Source organism: Mercenaria mercenaria, chromosome 6, assembly GCF_021730395.1.
Source record: "Mercenaria mercenaria strain notata chromosome 6, MADL_Memer_1, whole genome shotgun sequence".
Lineage (NCBI taxonomy): Eukaryota > Metazoa > Mollusca > Bivalvia > Venerida > Veneridae > Mercenaria > Mercenaria mercenaria.
The window spans coordinates 86,491,277-86,506,151 of NC_069366.1; the positions used below are offsets into that span (position 1 = coordinate 86,491,277).

At 34.0% G+C, this 14,875-nt stretch overlaps 3 protein-coding genes across 3 annotated transcripts in view; 1 reads left to right on the forward strand and 2 right to left on the reverse strand.

Annotated features, from left to right (window-relative positions):
* The window catches only part of LOC123548301 (E3 ubiquitin-protein ligase ariadne-1-like), a 366,173-nt gene that overhangs the window by 35,254 nt on the left and 316,044 nt on the right, over positions 1-14,875 (reverse strand). The gene's annotated exons all lie outside the window — the stretch shown is intronic.
* LOC123548305 (methyltransferase-like protein 17, mitochondrial) overlaps positions 1-14,875 on the forward strand; it is a 65,146-nt gene that overhangs the window by 5,555 nt on the left and 44,716 nt on the right. The gene's annotated exons all lie outside the window — the stretch shown is intronic.
* Positions 235-14,235, reverse strand: LOC123548304 (uncharacterized). The gene is made up of 12 exons (XM_045335461.2): positions 13,593-14,235; positions 8,235-8,335; positions 7,483-7,691; positions 6,617-6,803; positions 6,118-6,248; positions 5,453-5,593; positions 4,592-4,711; positions 4,032-4,181; positions 3,387-3,513; positions 2,443-2,886; positions 1,632-1,856; positions 235-1,110 (listed from the first exon to the last, which is right to left on the reverse strand). Exons 1-12 carry the CDS (start codon positions 13,705-13,707, stop codon positions 856-858), a joined length of 2,205 nt encoding a protein of 734 aa, XP_045191396.2. The 5' UTR covers positions 13,708-14,235; the 3' UTR covers positions 235-855.

Sequence of the window (14,875 nt, forward strand, 5' to 3'; positions counted from 1 at the left end):
CAGTCAAAGCTTTTACTTTAAAACTTTGAGCAGTCATTTGCCATCAAAAGCTGACTTTGCAAAGCAATTATCGTAACTCTATATTGCTTTTTGCACGAATTACCATTTTAGACTTAGAAAATCTATTATACAGAGAGACAAAATATCAGATGAGCGTCTGCACCCGCAGTGCGGTGCTCTTATTATAATCATTTTCTTTTCAATGTGACAGATCATTATCAATAACTTTCAGCATTTTTTTAACCATTTATTTAATAATAATAAAACTACATATAAGTAGAAATATCTTAACTAAATAGTTATTTACATCATAACAAAATGCAATATTGAAACTGACAGTATCAGAAAGTGGCTTACTGTTACTCACATGAAGTCAAAACTATATTATATTGCATATATATAAATTGGAATGTCATTTAGAAATAATGTCAAAGTTAGTGCAAAGTTCAGGCAGTTAAGTTACATCCCCTATTCTTCACTGTTTTGAGTCTGACTTTAGTCGTCTTTCCTACGATAGCAAATATCTTCTGATGTTTCTTTGAAAATCATGTATTATTTAATAAGAATAGAATGAATGACAACTTTTGCTTTTAAAATCCAAATTAATTAAAGGAGTGATGAATACAAGCTCTGAGCACTTCCAGTTAGCACATTTTATACACTACAGAGTCCTTTTTTGATAGTCCCCATTAAGAACACATCTTCCCTTCCCTGAACAAATTTTATAAATCATTTTAATTATCATAATTTCAGTATTAACCATCACAGATATATGAAAATTTTTGTACAGTTCGAGATGTATTTGATAAAGATATTTTTCCACAAGTCACACAGTATCAACATTTATGTAAACAGTTACAACTTCTGAGAATGTTCGTTGTTTTTCTTCTCCTGCCTGTATAGCACTTTCTGTCTAGAAACAAATCTCCTCAAAACTTGTATTTGGACGGGACTGCAAGGGAGATAATCCTTGTCAGCAGTTGTTAGAACGGGAGAACCAATACTGTCAAGATAGGTGAGTCCTTCGTAGTCAAGGCTTTTGAAGATGTTAGGAATCAGGGTGTTAGGGACTTCATCTAGCACACCATAGAGAAAAATTTTTCTTCTGATCTGTAATGTAAAGTAAAAACATTGTAAACTACAGTATTATAAATGGTAATAAAATTTCTACTTTAGTTCGAAATTACTGTATATTACATTCCCAGTTTTCTGTAATGTATTTATTTCTAAATCGTACCAGTGAGATGAGTATCAGATTCTGTCATTTAATGAGATGCCTACAGTTTGTTGACATTGTAGCGGCAACAAACAAGCTAGTATTGTTACTGTCAAAATTCCGTTAAGAAGAGTGAAACATGGCACACTGGAACAACTGCTTGAGCTTCAGAAGTGACTTAAGCAGTTAATGTAGTCCCTGGTTGTTTTCTTATATTTTTCTATGTTTAGATTTCTCACAACTCTTGATAATTTGATGAGGGACTGTGTTTTCCCATATATAACAGTGATGATTAAATTTTGATTATTTGCTATTTATTCATGTTAATTGTACACAGACAGTACTGTAAATTGCAGGCACCTTTTTTTAAGGCAAGAAGAAAGATTTTGTTTGAATATTTAAAGAATAATCTTACCATCATTCTGACTTTAGCCAGTACAACAGCGCAGTGGTTAGCAGTGTGATTATGGTGGCCTGTGCATCTACCATTCTCTCGATTAACAAGCCAGGTACGTCCAGTGGCAGGATCATGACTGAATGGTTGTAAATATTCAAACACTACGCTGGCTTCACATTTAGTACCATTAGGGGCTGTCTCAGTACAGTGCCAGGAAGTTTTGTTGTTACACGCATCTTCAATCTGTGGAGACAAATACAAAAATAATGGTGATGCATTGATGTTTTTCTTTATAGATTGATCAGGAATTCAGAATGAGATTATTAGTTGTACTACAGGAGGTTTAAGTGAGCCAAAATATTTCCAGCTTGTGTTTAAAATGTCGAACAGTATGAACATTTTTTATTTTCATCATTTGAACCTAGACAGATGCAGCCTTGTGTCAAATCTGAATTTATGTAATGAAAACTATGTAGTGTACACCATCCATACAATGCGTAAAATGTAAAAACGATCATTTTAAAGATCTTCCTTTAGTTCTTTTTGAAGAACCACATTTTATTTTGGCAGTGAGTGCTTTCTTTTCTATATAATAATTATAGTGGGTTTGCGACCAGCATGGATCCAGACCAGCCTGCGCATCCGCTCAGTCTGGTCAGGATCCATGCTGTTCGCTAACAGTTTTTCCAATTCCAATAGGTTTTAAAAGCGAACAGCATGGAGACTGCGCGGATGCGCAGGCTGGTCTGGATCCATGTTGGTCGCAAACCCACTATGTTGGTTTTCTCATGGCACGGCTCATATATTTGTTACCAGTACAGCAGCTTACCTTAGTTTGGAAAATGAATCCATCAGACGACACTAGAAGTGAGCCTGGTTTCTTCTGTCTAGGGAGACATGCCTCTATCTCATGGAAGACTGTTTCTTCGTCGGGTTCTGTGACAACAATGTTGGTTTCTGGCTCTGGTTCATTAGGATCAGTGGAAACTGGGGATGGTGTATTGGTTTCAGGCTTCAGAACAGGCATGTTGTAGGTAGGAGTGGATTCTGTAGTGGTTGATAGGTGGTCTGAACTTGCTGCGCCTTGCTGTGATTGGTCTAGCAGAAGTGGGGGTGGAGTTAAGGAGGGAATGTGGATTCTCAATTGGATGGAGAGATGGTTGTGACTTGCCACTCCCATGGTGAAGTGACCACTCGTGCTCTGAATCACCGAAGCTGGACAACTCCTGGACTTCTCAGTACAACACCAAAACGTGCGTGTCTCAAGCTTAAACTAGAAAACATAGCAAAAAATTTTAAAAAAGAACATAAATGAATTACATTTGTATTTGAAGCTGTAACAAAAGGGATCACTTTGCAGTTTCAGTGTTACAATGTAGATATTGCAGTTTGATCTATTTGTTTGCCAGTTTTCTGTTAAGACTTATAGATGACACTTTCCACTGTGGCTTAAGTGAACAAATGTGTACTAGATTTGCATTTTCATTTTCTTTTAAGATTTTCATTTGATCCATGTTATAGAAAAATATATTCTCTCAGTGAATACATGAAAGTTATATGTTGCCAAATTGTATATTTTAGTGTGATTAAAGCTTGATTTATCGCTAGTGTCCATTTCCTTGGAAAATCCAGTGCATCTTTATTTCCTTGTTAGATTTTATTCAGAAACATACTCATTGCTTTCAATTCAAATTCAATTTATGCATATATATTTTTTCTCTGATTCTCTCTCACACACAACAAGGTTGCTTGTGAGCACTATTCAATGTTTACCTTAATATTGTAGGTGAATCCAAGACTGTCTGTGAGTAGAGCCCTTTCGCCACTGCTGGTTCCCTTGGTTACATGGAATGTGGTTGCCATGGCGACACTATTATTCTCACTATCAGAACTGTCCGAGCTAAAAAAGTAAAACAAAGCTTTACTATATTATGACAATATCTTTTGGTGCTATGAATTATATTTGGTTATTGTAAAAGTCTTATTTAAGCCTTACAAGTGGCTGATACCTGCTTAGAGATGAAGTCATCTGAATGGCTCAGTGCAGATCGGTGGTTCTACCTGGATGGCTGCCTATGCACCAGATCATGCTTTGAGGGTATCGTAAAAGTTTGAAAGTTCCCATATGGCCTAAATTGTATCAGTGTGACTTAACCTTTACCCTGCTAAATTTCTAAAATGGACTGGTCCATCATTCAGTTTAGGCAGTACCACTTATTATCCAAAAGGGTGTTCACTGAACATTTACTGACTGAATAGCGAACAGTGCAGACCAGATGATCGGCCTGCAAGGATGTGCAAAGGAAAATTCACTTGCCGCCAGCAAGCTAAATGTTAAAACCTTTATTTTTTGCTGATGCTTTTCATACACTATATTTGACATGAAGTAATATGAACTGTAAAACAATTCAAAATTACCTATCCATAGCTGGAATAGTAGAGGTAGGCGAAGGTGGGATACGGTCAATGTCTTCATCACTAGAATTGTTGAGAAGGTCACAGAGTACACTAATTGCACAGTCATCGTCAGAGTCACTGTCACTGGAGAAACTGACATTCAGAGAAACTCTGAAAAGAAAGTTGTAAAAAATACTGTATATATAGTAGGTGATATACAAACATATTATGATATTGTCTGTAATGGGAAGATAGTGTTTATCAACATTATTTCTTGTATATATTTACTTGTCATGAAAGTGCTTTTTGGTAGGCTGGTCTTATTAGATAGTTCAAGGCACTGTGGCAGTGTCAAGGTGTGTTCCAGGCTTCCTTACATCTGTTTGGATCCGATAACAGAGGTCTGTTACTTCTGCATAAAGCTTTTACAGATTTGATTGTTTCTTAACTACATGCAGAACATGTTCTGCTTCATTGTGACAACTGGTATGTGTAACTTCAATGGAAAACTGAATTTGTTGATGAGTTTGGACATTTATTTTCCAATTTCACTACTAGACATGAATTGTACGTAATCATACCTTGGAGTTGGGTGGTTCAGGGCAGAGAACCTCTGTATTGACGTAGGAAGTGGTAACGGGTTTGAGTCCTCGTCATCAGTGCTGTCAGAACAGTAGCTGTCGGAGAACCTTGTAGACACACTGTAAAGATATTAGAGATATATAGATACAGATATGGCATAAAGCTTGGTACTTGTTAATGAACAGATTCTTGTGCTAATGCACAAGGGCAAAAAGGACATAGACATGAGGACAAAAAATTAGTAATTCAGCTGGCCATGAGAATACCAACATAGTGGCTTTGCGACCAGCATGGATCCAGACCAGCCTGCGCTAACAGTTTCCCTAATTGAAATAGGCTTTGAAAGCGAACAGCATGGATCCTGACCAGACTGCGGATGCACAGGCTGGTCTGAACGATGCTGGTTGCAAAGCCATTATGTTGATTTTCTCTTGGCATGGCTGATTTCTGTTCCTTCTTCTTCACCTTCTTCTTCCATGTGTGTACAGGTCCCACTCTGGGGTAAAGTCGTACAGTGTTCAACATGAAGACTAAATTTTGATTTATTTGCTCAGTAATGCTTCCTCTTTGTACAAAGCCTAGATAAATAATTGTTTTGGTTTGTGTTGGCATTTCTTTTTAAGATAATGATAATATAATTTCACCATCTAACATAGATCTGAGTAGAATCTTAGACAGACTTGACCATTGCATTTCATAAGCAGGAGATGCCATGCATTTTGAAACACAAAATTATGATGAAGTTTATACTTTACTGTGACTATTCTCTCCATGGTACATGGTATTTTCTATGATTTCTTTCTATCTTCCTGTGTACAAATATATTTATTATTGAGTTTAGGTAGATTAACATGTCTTACCATTTTCTTCTAGCGGGCGTATTGAATGGTGTAGCAGTGATGTCCGGGAGTATGAAGGATCTTTCGTCTTCGGTATAAGTGGTATCACTGTCGCTGTCATTATCGGCGGCGGTGTTTCCAGTCGTAGCAGCAGCAGAAACACTGAAAATTTTTTTTTATTTTTTTCATATTTGGTAAGGACACTTTAAACTGTCAGAACTTTCCAAATATTTGCAGACAAAATGATGCGTGATATGTGGGCAAGTTGCATTTTAACTTATCTGGTATGGGAAGACTTTAAAAAGAAAGACATTTTTGACATTATCATTTCCTTCATTATTAAGGATGAAGAATCGAGAGTTGGCAAGATGTTGGCAGAGTGTGTAAAAGTAAGGTTTAATAGGAGTAAGTCTCACAATTTATTTCAAGTGTTTAGTTTTACTAGTTTTTGTAGCTCTATTTGGATGAAAGCTTGAGGCTTATTTTAATCAGTCTCTAGTCAACGGTACTTGTATCATTTGGGAAGGCATCATCTCGCACTGGGGCTCGTGCATATGCATGTAGTCTCGTGCTACGTGTTAAATATATCAGATTTATTAATTCAGATATTTTACATATGTTATTATTTGTTGTAAAAATTGATATTGTGGTGTATATAAAAGAAGATGTCTGAAGGTTGAGTTTACCTGTTGTGATTGTGATCTTCAGTACTCTGACTGCCGGCACTGAGGAATTCCTGGATTGTTTCACAGGCCCGGACCTTGAACCCACAGTTAGCTGTAGAACACTGGTATAAGGCTACTGCACCACATATTACCTGAAAGGGAGACAAAGCTTCATTGAATTTGTTATGCAAAGTTATTTTTTTCTCAATCTTTTCCATATTTAGAACTTGACATTCTCTGCTAGAAGTCCAGGGCCACTTGTGTTACTGACTTTTATAAATAAATAGTTGAAAAACAAAATCTAGGCCCTAGGCTTAAAAGGGGAGCAGTGGTCTAATGGTTAAAATGATAGCTGCTCAACCTGATGGTCATGTGTTTGAGCACCCCTAGGTTCACAACCTTGCCTTCTCATGATTATGACACAATTACTGGTTTTCCTAGGGTGCAGTTCAAATAAGATTTTTTCATTCATCACAACTGAGCTAAAACAAGTTTTTCAACAAAATAATGAAATTATTACCTCTGTTGATGTGAACACATTCCCAACACTGTCGATCACCTCCTTCTGACCATTGGCTGTTTGGTAAAGGGTGTAGAGGGTCGGTTCTCTAGAAGTATCAGAGAATATTGGCTGGGAGTTGATGATCACCTTGTGTCCAACTGGTACTGGGATTGTTTGGTTGTCGGCACTGGTTGTCACGGAAACCCTAGAAGAGACATTTTTTCAGTTTAATAATTATGATTTGTAACAGCCAAAATGATCACGGAGTATCTTCAAACATGCTGATATATTATTTCTTCATGTTATGACCTCAAGTGATCCAAATAAGTGATTTAAAACATATTCAGCAAAAATATATTACAACACATGTTACAGCAGAAGACTTTCAGATACTATTATTACCTCCTTCTGAAGAGCATTTCTGGCAACGGAAATACTAGGCATGTTTATGCTGATTTGGACATCTTTAAAAAGACATGTTCAGGACCTGGCAAAATGTTCACAAATTTTGATTGTTTTAACTAGTTTGAGAATGCCACCTTTTTAATCTGGCTTGCTGTAGGTAAGATATTTAAATGATGTCCAGACGTGCTTCTTAGTTTTTCATCACCATTAAAATATTAAAGCTTACCAACTGTAATTGTAAAAATGTAAGGTGTATACATGTACTAGTATTTTCTTTTGAGAAATGGAATTGGAAAATGGTATTATGTTTGTTGAATGTCCTTTGGAAAAATACTTTTTTAACAAGTGTCACCAACTTTACACCAAGTTCACTGTAATATATATTATATGGATAAAACTACAAACTTTGAGTTGTAGTATGGCATAGTTGTTGTAAATATATATACACACTAGTCTTGGTATCATGTGATTTCACTTACGGTAGTGATGCAGGGCCTTCCCTCTCAACACGCTGAATCTCACAGTTTGGACTAAACTCGTCGAAACTACTGCTGTCAGAGTCATATCCACTGTTGTTGTCACTGGCAAGGGATGCTGGTGGATTTGGTGGCAGCAGGAGGGAGCTGTTCAGGTTCTTCTCAGGAGTGGTGTTGGTGCCCTTACTGGGTGACAGTCGTTCATGCTTGACCTGTGTTCAAATAGGATACATGCAAAATTGTAGTAAAGTGATTTAACCTTTGGCCTGACAACAGCAAGTGATTTTACCTTTGCAACCGATGTGCATGCAGGTTGATCTTGGTCTGCACTGCCTGCTATTCAGACAGTACATTTTCAGTGAATACCCCTTCCAATAATAAATGGTTTTGCCAAAGTCCATTTTTGAAATAGGGTAAAGATTAAATTGATAACCCATATCTTTTAATGATGAAGCATGTTCTGTTCAGACACATTTTCTTTTAATGATTCCTTTATACTATTTATAATATAAAGAACATGAGCAGTTTCTTGTAGACATACAATTAGGACTCGGACTTCACAACCGGAAAATGAACCATTATATATATTGCAATATTTTTGCAAATTGATGATTACCATTGTGCAGCTTTAACTCATTTGGTGAATACTTGTAGATGAAAGTACAGGGATTATAAGGGTGTTCTAAGTTCAGAAATATACATGTAAAAATTAGGAAGAAGCATTGTAATATAGTACATGTAAGTATTTTACTAACCATCTGTTGGTATTGACTGCAGTAATGACACGTCCATGGTGCAGGTTTCTCACCAAGGACTGTAGCCAGGTAAAATTCCAGGTAGAAGTTCTGTGAAACATCTGTAAAGACAGAAAAAAAAATACACACATTTAGTTGTAGGTATAGGGCTTCAACAAGTATAGGGCTTCAACAGTACCAGCTGGTCTGGTTGGATAGACTTTTTAGAAGACATACAGATCCTCTAGATCTGGCTAAAAATAATCTCTCTCTCCAATTTATGTTTGATCATATTATGAACATTATAATATGAATTTTTGTTTCTGAAATATTTGTTTAAATCCAAATCAAGAAAAAAAAGATGACCTCATCGGGAATTGAACCCCAGACCACTGCAGCAATAAAGACATTTTGCTGCTGTTGTAACCAATAGAGCTATAGTAAATAATGATTTCAAAATACAGTCTCATCATTGTCATAATGGAGACAGTTTACCTGGAGTAAACTCTCATGTGTTTTCAAAAAATATACTGTCAGTAATTAAGTTCTAAAGCCTTCTTAACAAATATAGCATTTATTTCCAGATATCTGAAAAAAAAATTTTTTGTTATCAAACGATATATGGAGGCCAGTCCCTTTTAAGTTAGATCCACAAATAGACAATATTTGGATGCTTGGTGACCCCATGTTATTTATAATTTTGGTGTTATTTGAAAGAGTTGAGTCTGCTGAACAGGAATTAGTAAATAGATGACCGTAATAATATACAAGAATCACTACGGTCCTGTTTGTTTGACAGCGAAATGAAAAATCTTACACTGTAATAACTGTACTGACTTATCACTTAACTATAAAGTACTGTAAAAATAACAGAGCTGTCGGAGGACAGCAACACTCGACTATTCAACAGCCTTGTCAGTTGAATGAAAACAAAGGGGGCATAATTTTGTAAAAATGGGAAACAGGGTTATGGAACCTGCACAGTGCTTATCAGCTCATGACAGTGGAAAATTGTCACAACTGAATTGTGTGAAGTTTCAATTCATTCCCATTTGTCAGGGTACTGAGAAACCAGTTTACATATAAGAATTTAAACAAAAACTGCTAAGTTGAGAAAGGGACATAATTTTGAAAAAATGCAAAGTAAAGTTACTGAACCTTTGCACTGCATGTCATATCATGACAGTGAACAAGTGTGTGAAGTTTCAATTCTTTCCCATTAGCGGATACTGAGATACCAGCTTAATTAAAAAAGTTAACCAAAAACTGCTAAATCGAAAAAGTTGCATAATTTTGTAAAAAAAATGCGAAGTAGAGTTATGGGACCTGCACAGTGCATGTCAGCTAGAACATGTGTGTAAAGTTTCAATCCATTCCCATACATATGTTGGTTCTCTTATGGGGCGGCTCATATAATAGGCAGCTAACAGCTTACATACAAAACCGTAACCAAAAATTTATGAGTCGAAAAAGGGGCATAATTTTGTAAAATATGCGAAATAGAGTTATGAAACCTGTGCAATGTAAGTCAGTTTATCACAGTGAATAAATGTGTGAAATTTCAATCCATTCTCACAAGTGGTTACTGAGATACCAGTTTACATACAAAAACTTAACCAAACGGGACACCGATGCTTTTTGCTCGACTATTCTTTAAATAGTCGAGCTAAAAATTCTATATAATATTTTTTGTCATGTATATTTATATTTTCTTTTTCAGTAGACAATACACTTTCACTGATGACACCAAAATTATATGAGTATACCAGGCATCAATATTTGATATATTTTAATAGTACTTTAACTTATTATGGACTGGATACCTTAATACAGTGAAACCTGTGTGTAACAGCCTGCCAAGGGATGGACACAGTTTGGTTGCTTATGGCAGGTGATTGTTTAAGACAAGTAGAAATTAGAACAAATAGTCATTATCATTGCTAAATGCAAGTGGTTGCTTAATACCGGTGGCAAAAATTTTTAGGCAGCTTCAAAACTTGCCTTTCAATTCAGGTTGTTAAAACATCCCAAATATTTATCATAATGCAAAACTAGAGATTATACTGAAATCAAAAGAAAAAAAACAAACTTTTTTTAAATATTTTTCTATTAAAGTGAGGTAATAATGATATTATAAACTTGCATTTTTAGTTAATTTTTGCAGAATATGTACTTGAAAATGAACAACTCTGATGAAATAGTGCTTATATAGGAGAGATCACTGTTTGTATACAAATCCTGTGTATTTTCTATTTTTAGAACTGATAAGACAGTGATGGGGTGGGCAGAAGCTAACCATCAATGTTTTTTGTAAACAGTGATGTTTTTCTAATGGTCTAAACTTTCTTAAAACACAAATGAATAATGAGCAAAAAAGTTATTTAAAATTAAAAATTTCAATGCCATACACAGACGATGTAAACACATTTGTTTTGCCCACCACCAGATAAACAGATCTCTCCTATTCCTGTTATTCCTTAGACAAAATATATTTATTTGATTTATACTTTTGACAGCGAAATGAAAAATCTTACACTGTAATAACTTTATTGACTTATCACATAACTATAAAGTACTGTAAAAATAACAGAGCTAAACTCTGGAATGAATTGCCTCTCGAAATAAGGAACTCGGACTCAATATATGTTTTCAAAAAGAAGTTGAAAACTCATTATTTTGGAGATTACTTTGCACTCTTTTAGAGACTGTGACTGTAATTTTTAAGAAACTGAAGTAACGTGAACTGGATGGTTTTATTGTGTAAATACATTCGAAAATGAACTATATTATAACAAATACAAAATACAGTTGTTTGTAATAACTTCTGGACATGTCGCAATAACCCACTTATTCTTACTTAATAACAAACAGCTGTCTTACTGTATCTTAATATTCTAATATTTTATTAATCTTATCTGATGTCTGATCTTTTTTTTAATGCTTACTAAATAGTTTATTCACAATGGTATTTATGCTCATTTATGTTATATGTCATTAAATATCTTAATTTTTGTCGTATTTTTATGTATTTGTAAAACGCCATTGAATATGTTTTGCGTAAAAATAGGCGTTTAATCAAATGAAACAGTTTCAGTTTCAGTTTATACTTATGCAAAAATAAACGTATACCATTGTTGGGGCAAACAGGATAAAAAAACAAATTTTAAAAATCTTTGTGAACCAGACCTGGGGTAATTAAAAATGTAATTGTAATTAATTGCAATTAAATTACATTTCCCAAGTAATTGAATGTAATTTGTAATTGGGTCATTTATTAATTACATGTAATTGTAAATTAATTAATTGCATAACAGTTCTAGGGTGTAATTGACAATTACATTTTAATTACTTTCCAATTACATGGCACATGCTAATCCAGTTTGTTGAACAAATAGTATATACAATTTGTTCAAGAAACTGGATTATTATTTTATGTTTATTACCAGTGACACTTCACTTTAACATGCTAATATGCATTTCACAGCTGTGAAAAAAAAACAATTATAGAATATTATGGTAGGTGTTAACCCCTTGGATATAGCTCCTTTGTTCTGATATTTGTTTCATTAGAACCAACTGGTAATCTTTGATGATGTTTGTCACTATGTTTTTGGAGAAAGTGATCAAATTAGGATTTGAAATTGTTATTTGCATAATTATTATTTTGATTTTTATCGGAGCAAAAATTGAAATGCTTAGCATTTAGTTTAATCATTTTTTATCTGTGATAAAATTTGTTGTATTAAATGATATAAACAACATAGCATTTCACAGTTCTAACAAGATAAAAAATTTAATTATTATCGTAGACATTATGAGTATTCTACAGTTTTAGTGACATAGTTATTCTAGGATGACTCAAATTACAACTTATTTTCAATGTGGTCCTTTGGATAACTTGTAGTGTTAAGGATAAAAACTTAAAATATATGTTTAAAATGTAAATGATTAAATACTGAACTAGACTAGTTAAATTTGAAACATATTGCAGAACCATGATCCTATAAACTTCAGAGAAATTCAGACCTCAGAGAAATACCTGACTTTACATGCATCTTCTCTAACCGAATTCTGCCAGACGATGTATTAACTATTAATTAGGGCTGACTTTTAGCTCCTTTTGCAATAATATTAAAGACAGAGTGATGTTGATGTTCTCCCGCAAACACAGATTTTACTTTGAGCTTAAATTCAATTTTGAAATAACTGAAATTATTTTACATGTGAATTATCATGTTTGTGTAGTACAAAGTAAAGAACTTTGCTACAGTGTTTGTGTAAGAAGCACCACATTTGGTATTGTAATTGAATGTAATTAATTACAATTTCCAATGTAATTGTAATTTAATTAATTATATTGCTAAATTTCATGTAATGGTAATTGTAATTTAATTGGACATTTCTGAATGTAATTGTAATTTAATTAATTACATTTTAAAGTAATTGACCCCAGGTCTGTTGTGAACACAAATAAGGGTAAATGATAAATAAATAAACAAAGTCAGTATTTAACCAGAATCTGATTAACCATTTTTAGTAAAAGGTTTGTTATGGTTAGTACAGTACTTTAGAGCTTTCTGGAAGATATGGAATGTTAATCTGGTGGTGGGCAAAACGAATGTTTGTTTATGGGATAGGAATTCTTAATTTTGAATAATTTTTTTGATCATTTATGGATTTTCAAAATTCAAGATTTGGAATCAGACAATTTTCATATTTTCGTATTCAAATAACCTTTTTCAATGAATAACCGTTTTAAATGACAAATAGTTTTAAAAGCGGCGTAGTGATGTTCAGAACTTTTAGAAAAACACTGTAAGTTAAGCGTTCATAATAAATCCTTTTTTATTTCGAAATAACACTTAAAAGTAATTTATAAATGGCTTGTTTTATAACATTTCCGTTGATCAAAAAATTATTGATTATTTATGTTTTAAGAAAGTTTAGACTGTTAGAAAAACATCACTGTTTACAAAAAACATGGATGGTCGACTTCTGCCCACTGGATCACTGTCTTATCAATTCTTAAAATAGAAAATACAGCAGATTTGTATACAAACACAATCTCTCCTTTTCGCTGTTTGCTATTCAGTCAGTACTTTTTCAGTTAACACCCCTTTGAATAATAATAAGTGCTGACTAAATTGAATGATAGACCAGTCCATTTTAGAAATTAAGCAGTGTAAAGGTTGAGTTGCTGTTACAGAGAAAACAACCTGACATGATTTTGACCATGATGTGTGAGGTTCGTCAAAGCTTCAAAAAAACGTCAATGAAAAGGCTTCTAAAACCCTTGAGAAAACTCTACTCATCTCAGACTGCACATGTATAAATAAATTACCATCAAAAGCATGAACTTATATAACAAAATATGCTTACCTTGGCTACATTTTCTATGTTGCCACAGTTTACAGCTGCTGCATAGCAACACTTCATTGTCCTTGCCAATGGCAGAGTAACATCTAACACACAGAATATGACACAGTGATTCCATTATCAACACACACTTAAGAAATTATTCCTTTAAATTAACACAAATTCTATGATTTTAACACAAAATGTTTGTAAAACACAATTTGAAATATATCATTCAAAGAGTTGTAATGAGATTTTGTTTAAAAAAACAGTCTTTTTAAAGATGTCTTTTACTCATTTAATTTCAGTTTCTCTGCTGGTGCATGAAAAAAGAGCTTTGATTGGTTAAGATATTTCTTAAGGCCCACCCTTTAATAATTAACTCCTTTTGATTAGTTAAGTCACTTAATTATGCGAAAAAAATATGAAAGGAAAGTCATTAATTGTTGTTGTTTACAGTTTTTCTAAATCCATCTAAAAAAAGATCATTTCTTAACACAGATATTGTTTGTTTTTCTCTGAATTATGTAATTAATTAAAACTAAAATTGGATAATTACTAAATGACTAATTGTGATGAAGAATAATAGTAAACAACTGAAGGTGTGCAAACATTTTATTTGCATTTACCCTTGATTGTATAATTAGTAGATGATCAAAGAACAAAAAAGACAGGGTGTGAATTTTGATTAACAGGAAAGAAAATGTTATGTCTTTGAGAATTTATGTGCTCCCCCTCCCCCTCCACACACTTTCTATATTGTCATAAGATTCCAGATGCAATATTAAGACCACAGACATTACAGTTTTTACTATTTGTTTATGGGTTTTTTTCAGATTATTGTTTGTGTCAATGAACTTTTTCATAGTATACATATATTACATTGGCATTAAGAGCAGGAATAGTGTAATCAATTAAAACAGCTTCTGACTGATTAGCTAGTCAATGAAGTTTGAGGAAGACAAGGCTTTCTTTTAGAATGTCACATGGTGAAAAAAATGCAGTCAGCCAAGAGCTTGAACCTGGAATCCTTTGCCTCCTGGTGAGTGCTGTACTGATTGAGCTGACTGGTTGCTTTACACATATTCTTCCCTAACTCTACTGCATTACTTTTGGAATATAGATATCAAAGTGGTTGAGAGTGTTGGGTGGCCGGTATATTCTTTACCCTCTCCTCAATTTGTAGGCTCCAAAAACTGATTTTAATTCCTCCCCCCCTCCTCCCCCTCCCCCCTACCGCACACACACACTCCAGCCACTCACCTCATCTCCCCACTTCAGCTCTTGGTGATCGCTTCTCCTTCAAT

Coding starts and splice junctions, on each gene's coding strand:
- LOC123548304 (XM_045335461.2), bottom strand. CDS start 13,707: ATGGAATCACTGTGTCATATTCTGTGTGTTAGATGTTACTCTGCCATT. Junction 7,692..8,234: donor GCAGTCAATACCAACAGATG/GTTAGTAAAATA, acceptor ATTTGAACACAG/GTCAAGCATGAACGACTGTC. Junction 4,182..4,591: donor CTGAACCACCCAACTCCAAG/GTATGATTACGT, acceptor CTTTCTTTTCAG/AGTTTCTCTGAATGTCAGTT.